Source organism: Dipodomys merriami, unplaced genomic scaffold, assembly GCF_024711535.1.
Source record: "Dipodomys merriami isolate MVZ:Mamm:240054 unplaced genomic scaffold, mDipMer1.0.p SCAF_138, whole genome shotgun sequence".
Lineage (NCBI taxonomy): Eukaryota > Metazoa > Chordata > Mammalia > Rodentia > Heteromyidae > Dipodomys > Dipodomys merriami.
The window spans coordinates 2684462-2701226 of record NW_027202693.1 but is presented as its reverse complement, the minus strand read 5'-3'; the positions used below and the strand labels follow the sequence as shown (position 1 = coordinate 2701226).

The 16765-nt window shown below is 47.7% G+C and overlaps 1 protein-coding gene across 1 annotated transcript in view; it reads right to left on the bottom strand.

The window, feature by feature from the left end:
* Positions 1-566: 566 nt before the first annotated feature.
* LOC138825614 (poly(A)-specific ribonuclease PARN) overlaps positions 567-16765 on the bottom strand; it is a 94687-nt gene continuing 78488 nt past the window's right edge. The window contains exons 23-24 of the mRNA XM_070020316.1: positions 5352-5524; positions 567-1728 (exon numbers count right to left, since the gene is read on the bottom strand). Of these exons, the coding sequence (XP_069876417.1) occupies positions 1676-1728; positions 5352-5524 (226 nt within the window). The 3' untranslated portion in view covers positions 567-1675. The remainder of the gene's footprint in view (positions 1729-5351; positions 5525-16765) is intronic.

The following is a 16765-nucleotide window of genomic DNA, read 5'->3' as shown; positions in this document are numbered from 1 at the left end:
CAGCCTTCAGAGTAGCTAGACTAACAGATGGGAGTCACTGGAGCTGGGCTCAACCAATCATTTTTGTTGTTGGTGGTGGTGGTTTTTAAAACTACATTCCCAAAGCATTTGAACAGGAAAGCCTCTGCAGGTGTCGCTGGAATGCCCGGATGACGTATTAGATGAAGGAAGGAACCTCGACCGAGTCTCACACGAGACTAAAAAGATAATTCAGGATGAGATGCTAAAACTACAATGTTTCTGTAAGAAAATAAGTAAGCATGTTTTACCCCTCTATGGTTTCTTAGATGAGACATAGAAGGAAAAAAAAGACACAACAGACTGCACCAACATAGAATTTACGTAGTAAAGGGGTCTGCCAGGAATTCTATGAGGGGTGTGAGGGGTCCCCTCCCTCTCACCGCCTCCTGCACCGGTGTCTGACCTGGGAGGGGGGGGAGACAAAGTGAGGAGGGAAGAAAGAGTCCACGCGCTCCCAGGCCCAGCAACTTCCCAGGTCTTCTCAGAGGTGAGACGCACCCCCGGCAGCCCTTCACTTATGACACAGAGCAAGGAAGACCCAGGGCTCTATGAAAATTTCTTTAATTTTATCTTTTGGAAATACACTTTTCATTTTTATTTTCACGATACAAAAATGTTCAATATCTAACGATGATCTACTGGAAGCAGACCTGCGGAAGGAGGTCCGGGATGTGCTGTTTTGCCTCGTGATGCTCACATCCAGGTTGGGGTTCACCATGGGGTTCACCTCCTTTCCTTCCTCCTTCCCCCATACTCCCTCTCTCTCTCTCTCTCCCTCTCTCTCTCTCCTGCTCTCTCTCTCTCTCTCTCTCTCTCTCTCTCTCTCTCTCTCTCTCTCTCTCTCTCTCTCTCTCACACACACACACACACACACACATTCCCTGTAGGGTAGGAAGCTCTGCTAGACATTGACAAACCACTAGATTTTCCTTCTTGAACCTCTCTCTCTCTCTCACACACACACAATACACATATACACATTCTCATACACACACACATACACACACACACATAGAGAAAAACACCAAGCAAGGATGAGCGGTGGAGAGTGTAGGGCACCCACTTAGAACAGCACCCACTTAGAACAGCACTGGGTGTTCACTGGACCGCTCCCATGAGAAGCTGGCACGGCCGGAGAGTAACGGTAATAAATATGTCCACAGGCCCAGGCCCATGCGGGCTCCCCCAGCGATCAACCCTGCACCCTTCCCATTGGAAACAAGCCTGATGGATGTTTTCAGGCAGCCGTGGTGGGATGCCGAGGCCCTCAGGAGCCATGTCCTTGGCCTCTGACCAGCCCACAAACAGGGATGGGAAGGTAAGCAGGAGGGAGCTCAGGCCTGAACCTGCGACCAAGACACTAGAAGTGGGCTCTGTTCTCGCACTAACCTGCAGGAAAGCTTCCCGGGAGCAGAAAATGATTAGCGGGTTAGTACAGGAATGCCCACGCTCATGACCGCCCACAGCTGTGATGTGTGTCCACAGTTAGTTTCGATTAAAAATGAGAGGGGGGGGGGAGAAAAAAAAAAAGCAACAGCCACCAAAGTAAAAACCGGAGACACTCGTGGTTTTGCCTCTTCCACACCGTGGCTTTAGTGACACAATGTGGTATGGCTTCCCAGCGTGCCGGCGGCGGCTCCTGCTCGGGTCTCCGTTACCAGGTGTCCGGAACCTCGAAGAGCTTGGCCGGGCTGTCCGTGCAGCTCCCTGGAGGGGAAGGAAGCACCGCATGAGTGAGGGAGGGCGACCTGGGAGGACGCATGGCGGCGCCGACTGGCGCTGCGCCCTGCCCGACACGCACGCATCTTCAGGTGGGCAGGCAGGGCAAAGGTCACAGCCCATGCCTGGCTGTGGCGACATCCCCAGCAGCCACGTGGAAGTCACCCATTGCCACGGGTGGAGTGAGGAGCTTCCCTGCCCTGCCCCAGTTCTGTTCTCTCACTTCCAGAGTTTAAACAAGGGCGCGCAGGGGTGCACACACACGCAATCACGCTGGGTGCCGGGTTCATGGGTAATCTTCACTCACGTCCACCCAGTGTCGCCAGCAGCCACACACACACAGACCAGAAAGACATGGCAGAGCCACGCTGCTAGCGGGTGGCTTGCTGCTTCTGTGGCGCCGAGCTCCCCCGGGGACCCGGGAATGTGGGTTTCTGTGTGGGGAGGCACAGAGACACCCCGCAGCAAAAGGGAAGCGTGCCAGCCAGAGATCCCAGAATGGCACAGAAGCTGCAGCCACAGCGTTCCCCACTTGGTTGAGGCTGGCCAGGTCCATCTCTATGATGGAAGATATCTTCCTCCCCAAGTCTGAAGCCTATATTTTTCATGCATGCCATTTTCTGTCAGTGCTAAGGCAAAGAGTGTCTAGAAGGACACCTTGCCTTCTGGGTCTGTGACCTACCCAGGGAGTGCAGGCTCATAGAGTGAAATGTGCAGGCTGGATGGGCCGCACAGGGGCTGCTGTGCACTGGTGAAGCTGTCCAGGGAAAACCAGCCTAGCCACCCTCCAAGCCAAAGCCCAAACCAAAGCCTAGATGTCCGTGGGCTGGGAGAATGGATAAGCCAACAGCCATAGACCTTTAAAGTGGAATATTACGCAATAATAACAAAAAAAAATGAACCAATGATGCAAGCAACATCACAGATGTCAAATGCATTGTGGTAGATAAAGGAAGAAGGATCGAGGTTGGATTGTGTGTGTGAAAAGGTTCTGGAAAAGGCAGTGTGCCTCAGAAGCCAGGTGACTTGCTGTCTGACCACCTGTGACAATGCTCTGACACTGGAGCCTTTCGGAGGGTCACCCTGACCACACCGCCACTCACGCCCTCTGGCTCCTGCTCAACACAGGCCCTCCGCAGGCTGGGGCTTCAAGCCCTCTTGCATCCCGGGGTTTTACTCAAGGGGCTGAAAAAGCACAGTCATCTTTTCAACAGGTCTGGCTCCTGCACTCTTGACCGGTATATGGGCAGCTCAGGCCAAAAGGAGGAGAGTGCCGGAAGCAGCCAGTCAGAGGGTCCAGTCAGCTCTACCCCGTACGCAGGCCTCCCTGGGTAAGGGGGAAAGGGCCAGGAAAAAAAGCCCATCTCCCAGGTTCAATTAAAACTTGTCATGACATCCTTTTCCCTATTTTGGCAGCACTGACAGAGAAGCACACACTCGATCTTTTTTTTTTTTTTTTAAAGCTCCAATCTTTTCTCTTTGGTCAGTCATGGGGCTTGAACTCTGGGCCTGGGCACTCTCCCTGCGCTCTTCAGCTCAAGCCTAGCGTTCTACCACTTGAGCCACAGCGCCGCTTCGGTTTTCTGGTGGTTTATTGGAGATCAGAATCTCACTGACTTTCCTGCCTGGCTGGCTTTGAACCATGATCCTCAGATCTCAGCCTCCTGAGTAGCTGGGATTACAGGCATGAGCCACCAGCCCTTGGCTTAAAAAGCTCAATCTTTTGGCAATAACAGCTTTACTGTCAAAGGGGAGGGGAAGAAAAAAAAAAACCTATCTTATTACGGTAGTAGAAGTCCAAAACCCCAAATAATTTATATAAAGGTTTCATTTAGAATGAAGAAAACTGTAAAAGGAGCTAATCTATTAACATAGTATATTTTAAAGATTATGGTGACATCGGAGAAAAATTAAAAACCTTGTCTCTGAGAGGAGATAAACTAGAAGCTCCTGAGAGACCAAGCTACACAGGACAGACACCAAGCGGACACAAGCTAAGCATGATTGCTAAGTCATGCTAACATCTAATATTTATTTATTTATTTTGGCGGGGTTGAACTCTGGGCCTTGCCCTTGCTGCCCCAGACTTTTTTGGCTTTGTTAGTTTTTGAATGGTGTGTAGTGTTTTTGCCTAGGCCCCAACTGGACTTTGATCCTCCTATGTATACTTCCTGTGCAGCTGGTACGGCAGGTGTACCCCATTATGCCTGGATATTGTTGAGATGGTGTCTCGGGACCTTTTTGCCAGGGATAGACTTGAACCTTGACCTTCCCAATCTCTGCCCCCCCAAGTTACTGCGGTAGAAAATATGAGCAATGTCCAGCTAAATCCCTTACCCTTTTATGAACACGGGCCAGGGATTAGAGACTTCTCCTAAATTCAGGTAGGAAAAGGAGAGGAGACAGAGAAAGGGGGGTGCCAGGCTCCACGGGAATGGCTAAACTACAACAATCAAGGCTTCACACAAGAGTCCAAGTTTTCTGTTAAAATTAAACTTCAGCACAATTTATAAAAAGCACTTGCTGCATTTTTGCTGCTTCTGGGATTTCATTCCTATCGATGAGAGAGAGATAGAGATTCAGTAGTCAGATCAGGCCACACAGGCAGAAGGACCAAAGCACATGGAGCTTATAGACTTGGACTTGGGTCTGAGCCCAGCTCCACCGCCGGCTGCTGCCTCCTCCACCTCGGCTGAACTCTAACCAGCCGCAGGCACTATGTGCAACGGCGGGGAGCCACAGCCACGGGCCTGTGCCTCTGTCATCCCAAGTGCACAGATATGACCGTGATGTGGGGCACACACATGTTAAGGGCTCTGGGCCATCAGCAAGCCACTGACCTCCGGGCCTCGATCTCAATCGTGAATTGGACAATGGTGAACGCCTCACCGATTCAAAGGGGAGGCCTCCGGTCAAGCCTGCAAGGCGTACTCAGGAGGCAGTGTCACAGGTACTGTCATTGTGACTGCAGTCTGACCAATGACCAGCGTCCCCCACAGCAGGAGTGGCCTGCTGTTCAGCCACCCCCTGCCCTTGCTCTGGCCTGCGTGGGGTCTGTGCCCGGAGCTGCACGGGACACGGGGCTGGAGGTCCTGGGCTCTACCTCTGCCTCCAGTACCCGTGTGGCCCCGAATCCTTCTTTCCTAACCTCTCTGAGCCAGCGCCACACATCTAAGACAGGGGTGATGGCTCCCCACACCAGCAGGGAGCGGCGAGGGAACCAAGGACAGTAAAGGGGGAGCAGGCGGTAGAGTCTGGCAGGTATACTGCTCAGCACATGCTGATTTCCTGTTTCCCTGCTTCTTACATAACGCTGCACAAGGGAGAGATCCGGGTGGTCAGGCATTGCTAGGAGGGGTGGGAATCGTGCAGGAGTGGCTCTGGGCAGATGGAACGCACATCTGAAATACCTTGGCTGCTTTGAACACATGACCAGAATCGAAAGCATGAGGCAGGACTTAGTGTGGAGCCCCACGGGAGAGGCCTGGGTACCAGAGCCAAGGCTCTGCCTGCAAGGGGAAACACTGCTAGCATTTCTCCCTAAAAACAGGAGTGTCTAGAGCCTTTAGGCAGTACACACAGCCCAGGGGTTTAGCAAGAACGGCACCAACCTGCCCGAGGAAGCTCTTTCTTCATCCTTTTCAATTTCTTGGCCTTCTTGCGTCCCTCGGAGAGGGGCTCAGCCTCGCACTCAGATTCCTCCCCAGCCACTCCGTCCTCCGAGCCAGCTTCTCTTGCCCCAGGGCTGACGTTCCTCTCTCCCATGGTGCTGGTGGCCGAGAAGCTGAAAGGCACCAAGGGGGACACAGGGCTGTTCAGAGGAGCGGAAGGGGACATTCCCTAGCCTTCAGCAATGGGGTGATGGCTGGAAACAGGGCCTTCTTATGAACCAGGTTAAAAACTCCAAGACCAGCTGGTCAGAGGCTGGCTCTGCCCTGTGCCAAGCTGCTGGGAGTGGTGAGGGCACATTCTGCCAGAACATTCCCGCCCTTGGTTTAATGAAGCTGATGCAGCGGAAGAGTAGAGGATGAGACTTAAATCTTCTAATGGAGTCTCCCCGGGATCTTCGATCCACCTGCTCTCATCCGGCTTACAAGGAAGAGTTTGTGAGCTACAGAATTCCCTTCTTTTCCAAAAAGGTGACTCGTTACATTTATCCTGAGACCTTGGTCCCTTTTGGAAGCTTTATAAGATTTGACATGTTGAATGAAATCAGGTTATGTGTCCTCATTTTCCCTTAACATGTCTCCAGAAATACAACTTCATTAAAAAAACAAAACAGTGCTCAAGGCCAGTGAACTTTTCTCCTCTAAATGGTCTTGCAAATACTATAGGTTATTTATTAAGAAAAGCATCAAGCAAAAAAAAAAAAAAAAAAAAAAAAAGAAACAACCCTAAATAAAAAGCCGCAAGGCAATCCATTTAAAGGGGACAGCGGGGTGCGGTCAGGAGACAGTGTGAGCATGCGCCCACGTACCCTCCCTGGACAGCGAATGTTCAGGTGTCCCAGGTAGAAACTGTTCATCCAGCTGTCCCAGGTCTGTTCTGTTCTGTGCTGTTCTGCCCAACAGGAGAACAAATGCTTCCTCGTGCCTCTTCTGAGTCACAAGAGATACAGGAGAGAGAGGTCTGGGTGGTTGGCCTCTGAGACTGGCTGGCCTTTCATTTACCCCCTTTCACATCTCTACACAGTATCTTTCTTTCTTTTTTTTTGTTCATGTGCTTTATTAAGTTCTTGTTATGTAGCCCAGGCTGGTTTCAAACCCATGAACCGACTGCCTCAGCCACCTGAATGCTGGGACTACAGGTATATGCTACCACACTCAGCCACACAGACCAGAGCTTCTTGAGAGTGTCTGATTCCAGCTGGAAAATGACTGTGAACTCCCTCATAGCACCAGGGGGGAAACTGCTCAAAGATTAACGGAGTGTGTCTCAGGGGCAAAGGAGCTGGCAGGGCAGCTTTAGCCAAATAATTAAACAGAAATAATAAATGCTAAACTGTTGAAAAAAAAAAGAACCCACAGATGGATATCATATAAGGATGGAAGGTGAGAGGGAAAGAAAGAATGGGAGGGGAGGGGGAGTGTCCTGATGCACGCACTGATACATGACTAATAAATACATAACTATGGGCCTCTTGAAACAAAGCAGAGCCATCTTGGCTCATTAACAAACGATCTCATTTGATTAACCCCACCCCCACCCACCCCCTCCCCGCCAGTGGGCCTGGCCACAGGCTTGGAGGCAGTGTCTGGCCTTTGTCATTCCCCAATGTCACTGCAGACCTGAATTGTACATGCTTGGGATGACAGCTGGGATCCTCCATCTGCTGGGTCCAATCAGCTTTCCTTTCTGTTATTACTATTTTTTTTTCCATTGGTACTGGGGCTTGAACTCGGCCTGGGTGCTGTGCCTGAGCTTTCTTGCTCTTGGTGAGGGCTTTACCACTTGAGCCACAGTGCCACTTCTGGGCGCATGTATACGTGCCTGTGTGTGTGTGTGTGTGTGTGTGTGTGTGTAATTGGGGATAAAAGTCTCACAGACTCTCTTGCCCAGGCTGGCCTTAGAACTGCAACCCTCAGATCTCGGCCTCCTGAGTGGCTGGGGTTGACAGGTGTGAACCACTGGCGCCCAGCCCAATCAGCTTTTCTAGTCTGCTCTTCTGCTGGGCCTCAACACAGGCTGAACTAAGGAAGTCCATCAGATGCTCTGTCCCGGGTGTCCACGGCTCCCCTCAGAGCTTCTAAGCCCAAAAGCTTCTCCCCCCCCTCCCACACTTCCTGCTCCAACACTCCACTCTCCCACATCCATTCCCAGCCCCTAAGGCTCCCCCAACCCGTGCATCCCATCATACTCTGCTAGATGGTCTCAAGGGATAACCCAGTCCTTCATCTTTTCTATTTATAGCACACAGGACGTGGTGACAGCACAGGTGTCCATCAACAGGAGAAAACAGGGTGCAATCCACAGGGAAGAAACAAACGGCAGTGCACTCGCACCACAACGTACAGCCTGGCAAGGCAAAGCTGCCACGACAACGTGATGAATCGCCCAAGCATTCTAAGGCCATAAAGCCTCCCGGGAAAGAGTGGGTATTTCCTAATTCCATTTATGTGAATTCCAGATGAGGTGAAGCTGGTCTAGAGAGGAAAAACTTCAGCAGGTTTGGACACGAGGAAACTTTCTGGCATGTGTTAGCGCTCTGTTTCTTCACAAGTGTGCAACATTGAGGTGGTAGGTTTGCAAAGTGGCCCAGTGGTAGAGTGCATGCCCAGGGCACACAGGCCCTGGGGTCCATCTCCAGCAACACCAAAAGGAAAAAAATCAGAAACAACAAGATTATGGATATCTCATAGACAAATGGTTTGATTGCTTTAATTTTTAACATTAACTGAAGAGCCTTGTTAGGATACTCTGCTTTTATCTAACCCCAACTTACTGTGGCATCTATGGCTAATGGGCTCCTGCCTGGGCAGTGCCCACCACAAACTTTAGTGCCCCCCTGCTTCAGGTACTGTATTGGGCAGGCCTGACAAGTCCTGATCTCACAGAACTTGTTTTTTTTTTTTGTCAGTCATGGGGCTTGAACTCAGGGCCTTGGGTGCTGTCCCTGAGCTTTTTTCATTCAAGTCTAGTGCTCTATCATTTTGAGCCACAGTAGCACTTCCAGTTGTCTGATGGTTAATTGGAGATAAGAGTCTCACAGTCCTTCCCCGTTGCCACTGTATTTGATTCCAGTGCCCTGCATCTTGTACATACATTTTTCTAATTTGGGGAGGGAAGGGAAATAACAAAATGCTGAAATAAGGATACTGGATGAGCCATTGTAACAATGAGATGTACAAGACACTAGGTTGAAAACTAGCTTTACAACTTTGGGAGGTAGGGAGGGGGGTTGGGGTGGGAGAGGGGAGGGAGGAGTTGGGAAGGTGGGGAGGAAAGGGATGGTAGGGGAAATATAAAGGAGGGTGTAACAATGCTTGACAGAAAATGGACTTATTACCTTGCTCACATAACTGTAATCCCTCTGTACAGTATCTTTACAATAAAAAATATTAAAAAAAAAAGTTTCACAGTCCTTTTCTTGCTTGGGCTGGCTTCAAACTGAGATCCAAAGATCTTAGCCTCCTGAGATCTTCCACTAGGATGATAGGCGTGAGCCACCAGCACTCAGCTCATAGAACTTTTAAGTGTACAAAGTATGTATGTGAACATTTACAACTTAATTTACAGGCTATTTCTCAGTTACTAATCTTAAGTTTGCTCTCAAGTGAGAGTCTCTTGTTTCCTAGGAAAGGTCACTGGTTACTGGGACTTCTGCTGAGAGGCCTTCAGAGGGATCATCGTGCATTCCATGTGTTACACTTGTGTGGCCTCAAACTGCGATCCTCAGGTCTCAGCCTCCTGAGTAGCTACAATGACAGGCGTGAGCACTGGCACCCAGCTTTGCCCCTTCATTTCGAGAGGCTTCTCAGCTTATAAACTTCCTTCCTTTCATATTCGTATGTGACCATTGTTAAGGTACAGATGAGCAAGCTCATCCCGGGGTGGCGAAGCAATGGGGCAGGCCTGAGACTGTCCCCCCAGTTTTGTCACTGTTTTAGAGCCACCCCATTTTCATTCTCTCAGGTTGTGCTCCCTGAAGGAGCCCAAGACCCTGTAGCCTGCAGCACTCATACTCACGTCTCCATGCTGCCCTGCCTGGCCTCTCCTCACCTCTACCTGGCTGTTCATTGGCTCTTTGTAATTTCTTTTTCTATTTTCTTGCTCTCTCCTCCCATCCTCCCTCCTCTCTCTGTCTCTCCCTCCCTCCCTCCCTGGAGAGGGCAAGTTCCACCAGAGCAGAATGTACGCCCATGTGCACAGCACTTTCAGGGCCTGGCAGGCACTGGGTTCTCTGTCCCACCCCACCCTGTTCAGCTTGCTGAATGGGTAAAATAAATGGAAGAAGAGCGTGCTGTCCCCCCCAGAAGCAACAAGGCAAGTGACAAACACGAAACTGTTTCATTCAGTCCTGAATTATATATAATGTTAGCATGGCTTACACTCTATTATATGGGCAACTGACTGCTCAGTCAGCTGGATAAAAATGCTTCCTGAGGGGAAGGAAGGAAGGACAGACACCCACCACTCCCACCCCAGTGCAGCCTCTCACATCAGAATGAACTGGAAAAATGCAGGGAGGTGGGAGTTGGAAAGCTTGCTTCTTGTATTCATTCACAAATGCTCAGGCTGAGTGCAGATTCCATGACCATGACTGCTTCTCTGACTCAGGGCATGATCTGGGTGCAAGGTGGGATGTTGGCCAGAATGTGCTCAACTCAGAAGGCACTCCCTCAGAACTAGGACTATTTCTAATCAAGAATTTGAGTTTGGGGCTAGGAAGGTAGCTCAGTGGTAGAGTGCTTGCCTCACATGCATGAAGCCCTAGGTTCGATTCCCCATCACCACATAAGCAGAAAAAGCTGGAAGTGGCGCTGTGGCTTAAGTGGTAGAGAGCTAGATTGAGCTGAAGAGCTGAGGGACAGCGCCCAGACCCAGAGTTCAGGCCCCACAACCAGCAAAAAAAAAAAAAAAAAGAAGAATTTGAGTTTGACTTGGGTGCAGTGATTCACGTCTGTAATCCTAGCTACTCAAGAGGCTAAGATGAGTAGGATTGCTGTGTGAGGCCAGCCTCGGCAAAAAATTTGCAACTTCACCTCAACAGAAAAGTCTGGGCATGGTAAAAGTGTTTGTCATCCCAACTATATGGAAACTGTAAATAGGAGAATCCTCATATAGATGAGTCTGGGCAAAAAAGTTATGCTCTATCTGAACAATAACTGGAGTAAAAGGGCCATAGCTCTAGCAGTACAATATCTGTCTGGCAAACACAAGGCTCTGAATTCAAATCCCACTCTTATCAAAAAATGGGAATTTGGGTTTGAAAAGCAAAATTAACATTAAATGTCTGCATGACAGCTACACAGCAATAAAGGACAGCTCTTGGGGAATGAGAGTGTCCCTCTGTGCATATATGAGAGAAATATAGAGCAAAAGAGCATAAATAGGCAAAAACCGTAGCTGAAAACATGTAATGGCCTACGTCAGAGAAAAACTAGCTCTGAGTTACCCAAAATTAACAGTATCACATCAGAATACCTTTTACTAGCCAGGCACCAGAAGCTCATGCCTGTAATTCTAACTACTCAGGAGGCTGAGATCTGAGGACTGAGATTCGAAGGCAGCCTGGGCAGGAAAGTCTTTGAGACTCTTATTTCCAACTTAAAAAAAAAAAAAAAGCTGGATGTAGGACTGTTTCAGGAGGTAGAGCAGCACTAACCTGGAGGGGGAAAAAAAACAGAGCCCCTGGGCCATCAATTCAAGTCCTGGAACTGACACGCACACATGCATATACGCACATGAATGCGCACACAGACACAGACACACAGACAGACACACAGACACACAAATCCATGCCAGATCTGATGATAAAAATCTGAGATCCTAAACTGGTGAAAAGATACACTATTCTAATGGACTAGAAGAAGATACTATAGGTAAGATAATTCTTCTACAAATGATTGAGATTCAATGACATTCCAAACAAAGAACTAGCAGGCTCTGTGTAGAAATTAACAAACTGACTAAAATCTGAGCACCTAGTAGCTCATACATGTAATCCTAGCTATTTCAGGAAGCTGAGATCTGAGGATCATGGTTCAAATCCAGACCAGACAGGTTAAGTTTATAAGACTCTCTTCTCTCTAATTAACCAGCAAAAAGATGGAAGTGGAGCTGTGGTTCAAGTAGTAGAGCACTCACCTTGAGTTGAAGAGCTCAGGGACAGCGCCCCGGACCAGGGTTCAGGCCCCATGACCGACAAAAAAAAAAATGGGGCCGAGAATGTGGCTTAGTGGTAGAGTGCTTTCCTAGCATGCGTGAAGCCCTGGGTTTGATTCCTCAGTACCACATAAATAGAAAAAGCTGGAAGTGGCACTGTGGTTCAAGTGGTAGAGCATTAGCCTTGAGCAAAGAAGCTCAAGGGACAGTGCCAAGGCCTGAGTTCAAGCCCCAGGACTGGCAAAAAAATAAAAGAACAAACTTTTTTTTAAAAAGAAAAATGTGAAAAGCAAATGCAATAACTGACCTCAAGATTCACCATGAAGCAACTACTAGGGGCAGAAGGGCACTGGGTGATGATGGACACCGAGTCCAGAGGTCCACACACAGGCGCGGCCAGATGATTTCTCACTAAGCCACAGTAATCAAGACTGCATGTCTGTACCTCTGTCTCACAACATAGATAAATATCAACTGGAAATAAATCGTATACCTCAATATAAAACTGAAAACTATGAAACTGCTAGAGAAAATAAGAACATTTTGTGACCTTAGTTTGGGCAGACATTGCTTCTGTAGATATAAAACACATATCACCATAAAGAAACCGAAAGATCTTCAGAGGAAAGACCTAAGATCAAAGGCAGTTTCTCCTGTCACTGTCCAACACAGCAAGACCCTCAGCAAAATCTGCACTTGTACGGAAGGCTTCTGGAACATTCTAGAATATCCCAGCTAGCAAGCCCTGGTTTCTGTACTACCAGCCACACAGCTAAGGGCAAGGAACTCTGCCTCAGGGGTGGTAGATGGCCAACAATTGAACTGGGCTCCAACTCTCAGCTTGGTGGTGTCACTGGGTTGAGAACGCACTCGCAGAATTTCTGCTAAGCATGAAGTGTCAGAAAAAGGCCTTCTAGAAAAATGCAAACGATTTCTACATCTGCCAATTAAAATGCAGGATTTACACGTTTCATACTTTGTTTTAGCTAACACTATTTCAAAGACGACAGAAATAAGCCTAAGTGCGTGTAATTTAGGCAACTCAAACAGGAAATGCATTTAGCTTCCAGACATGGCAAACAGAGAATTTCACTAAGTACCATCTAAATGGGGGGGGGGGGGGGGGAGAAGCAGTCTGTTATCACAGTACCATACATTTTCATAGAAAATGACGCTACCACACAAAGTACCGAGAAACCCAGCCCAGGTGACCATGACTTCTAAAATGGTGAATAGAGTAAATAATCCAAAGTCAGAGAAATACAGCATTCATTTCCAAATATTCCTGACATTATGAAACATGAAAGCCCCCCAACACATCAAAAGGCAATGCATGCCACAAGATGACATTAAACTCGGCCTTCCGTTATTTAAAATAAAATCCTGAGTTGCCACGCTACTCTACAGTAAGGCCACAGCAGGCATTTGTCCAAATCCTCAATTTCTGCGACAAGAAGCTTTTCGTGGAAACACTGGCTCTGACTCTGAAGACAGTGACAAAACTTTTCCATAGTTCCTAATTTAAAGAGAGCTATGTCACTGCCAAAAACCTTCTAAATTTTAATGAGGTACAGCTTTTTTTAAACATCAAGGAAAGAAGCCTTAGAGATTAAACTCTAAAAGCACACAGGGCTGGGATGTGTATGTAGCTCAATGGTAGAGATCCCGTCCAACATGTGCACAACTCTGGGCTCCATCCTCAGTATCAAATCAATGAAAAGTCCTAAAAATGTACACAGAGATCATTTTTAATACAAACAACTGCTGTGCTTCCCAGCTGAGCTTTGTCCATGTCTGTGGTCCCTACATTTTATACACTGCTACAGTAAAGCAGACCCCTCCCCCCTCCACACCGCTCTACCTGGATGTCAGGTGTGCTACACCATCCTGCAGATGCAAAGAGAAGGCTAGAGGAAAAGCATGAGCCTGGCCATGCACGAGGCCCTAGGTTTGATCCCCAGCACTTTAACAGATGAAGCAGTGGAGGGAGGCAGCAGGACCGCCCAGGCTCTGTCCCTGGTGCCATTCCATCCCCTCAGGGCTACTCTCCCAGTGCTGGTTTCTAATTATCCAGACTCTATTTCCTCATGGCTGTCTTCCCCTCTCCCCCACCCCTCCAGCCTTGCAGCCTTCCCAGCCAGGCTGAACAGACACACATATACCCTATTTTCCTGTGGACTGGCTCCTGTTCCTCTGCTTGAAACCAACCGCCCAAAGATCAAGACTGGATTCCATGTGGAGTGTAGTGGCATGGGGCCTGGCAGGATTTGACACTGGCCTGGACATTCAAATCCTCTCCCCAACAAAGCAAGGTTGAAAGTTGGAGGCTTTTCTTAGGCTACTTTACTCGTTACCTTTCTTTTCATAATTTATTCAAATGAGACACGCAATCATGCAAACACGCCACAATGCTGGGAGATGACGCCGTATATCACATGGAGAAGCAGGTGCCTGTGTAGCCAAAGCTAAATGATTTAGCTTCACTGAGATTCAGCCTTCAGGGACAGCATATCACCCCATACACAGGTTAACTAAATGAGCACCTATCCTGGTGCCTGGAAGCAAGAATGTGCTTTAATAGATGTTGTACATGTCAGCCTACAAGAAACTCAGAAAGCATGCTGTGTGCTGGTGAGTCTTATCCTGACCAGACAGGAAAAAGCAAAAAGATGAGAAAGGTAACAGATTCTCTCTCAACACAAGGAGAGTGTTGGTCACCAGTTAGTTTTCAAAAAGCACCTGACCTATCAACAGTCCTGCCCTTGGCTCTGAGATGGTTTAGTATAACTGAGGAGTCAAATAGCCAGGTGTAGGTAAAGCATGTTTTAACTAAGGAACCACAGGAGACTGAAGGACCTGGTGGTGCTGAGAGCTGTGTTCTAATTGCTGGGAACAATGCCAGGGTGCCTTGCATTGATCTGGGGGACAGTGAGGGGCTCATGTAGACACCCACATTCTTGTAAGATGAAAGAGCATCACCACAGGGGATGGAGCAGACACAGAGAGGACGTGAGGGGAGAGGCCAGGCTTTCTAAATGTATCCTGCTTAGTAGATTCACCCTGCTGCATATAGTGGTTAATGTAACGATCATGAAAATTTAAATTCTGGAAGAAGTAGCCTCCACAAAAGTAAAAATAAGGCAAGGCCTATACCAGGCACTGGTGGCTCATACTTATAAGCCTAGCTATTTGGAAGCTGAGATCTAAGGACTGAAGTTCCAAGCTAGCCTGAGCAGACCAATCTACAAGACTGTTATTTCCCACTAACTAGCAAAACTCCCGGACAAGATGTTTGCCTCAGGTGGTAGAGCACCAGCTATGAGCAAAAATAAGGCAAGTGAGAATGCAAGATCTGAAGTTAAAAAAAAAATGTTCACTGTGTTTTTAGTTTAACCACATAGAAACGTTTGTTTATTTTTTGTCAGTCGTGGGTGGTCTTGAACTCTGTGCCTACATGCTGTCCATGAGCTCTTCAGGGACAGTGCCTCTACCACTTGAGCCACAGCACCACTTCCGGTTTTCTGGTGGTTCATTGGAGATAAGAGTCTCACGAACTTTCCTGCCTGGGCTGGCTTTGAACCGTGATCCTCAGATCTCAGCCTCCTGAGTAGCTAAGACTACAGCTGTGAGCCACTGACACCTGGCTCCACATAGAAATGTTTTTTTTTTTTTTTTTTTTTTTTTTAAATTGTATTTTATTTTATTTGAGAACATGCTGTACAGAGGGGCTACAATTACATGGGCAGGATAATGCATACATTTCTTACCAAGCATTGCAGCCTCCTCCTTTGTTTACCCTTCACTTCCCTTCCCCGCCTCCCCCCTCCCCCCACCCCCACATAGAAATGTTTAAAAGTAAAACACAGTGGGTTGTTTGCCACCCCTCCCCCAATTTCTAGCAATGCTGGGGATAGACCCAGTGCCTCATACCTGCTAGGTAGGTATTCTAACCACTGAACTACATACACTCTTGCCTAGCCATTGATACAAATAACAGCAAAGATTTTTTTCTCAATAATTATGAATAAAGGTAACAATAGTCATCTTGAGATTGTTTTACACACACACACACACACACACACACACACACACACACACACACACACACACACACACACACACACACACACACACACACACACACACACATTTTATCAGGGATAAAGAAAATAAATGCCTTAATATAACTAAGATGAAAAAATTTTCAAGCCGGGCGCTGGTAGCTCAAGCCTGTAATCCTAGCTACTCAGGAGGCTGAGATCCAAGGATCTTGTTTCAAAGCTAGCCCCGGCAGGAAAGTCCACGAGACTCTTACCTCCAATGAACCACCAGAAAACCGGAAGTGGTATTGTGGCTCAAATGGTAGAGTGCTCGACTTGAGCTGAAGAGCTGAGGGACAGTGCCCAGGACCAGAGTTCAAGCCCATGACTGATTAAAATTAATCAATTAATTAATTAATTCAGCACAATAAAAAAAAGCTGAATTAAAATAAAATGAAGATTGAATACAAATGGTATTAGAAATATCAGTATTTCAAAAAGAAAGGAAGACTTTTTTGCTAACTCTTCATTCAAGGGTCTACCACCAATGACCTACTTTCTTTGGTAAGCTTCACCCCTAAGATTTCCATCATCCCCAACTAGTGCAGACAAAAACTTCAAAACATGAGCTTTTGGGGGACAGCTGAGATCCAAACCATAATACCCATTCTCACTCTAAATACAGGATTCATTGAGAATGGACTAAGACAAATATAAAAAGCAAAACATCACTTCTTCAAGAAGAAAATATGAGGAAAAAATAATCACTGTTGCTTTAGAGCAAAGTTTTTTTTGTCTTTTGTCAGTTGTGGATCTTGAACTCTGGGCCTGGGCGCTGTCCTTCAGCTCTTCAGCTCAAGGCTAACGCTCTTCCACTTGAGCCACAGTGCCACTTCTGGCTTTTTCTCTTTATGTGGTGCTGAGGAATGGAACCCAGGGTCTCACACATGCGAGGCAAGCACTCTACCACTGAGCCACCTTCCCAGCCCGAGCAGTTTTTTTTTTTTTTTATGAAAAAGAAATCCAGCCGGATGCTGGAGGAGATCTGAGGATAGCAGTTTCCAGCCCGGGCAGGAAAATCCATGAGACTCTTATCTCCAATCAACTACCCCAAACTCTACTGGAAGTAGAGTTTTGTAGCTCAAAGTGGCAGAGCACTA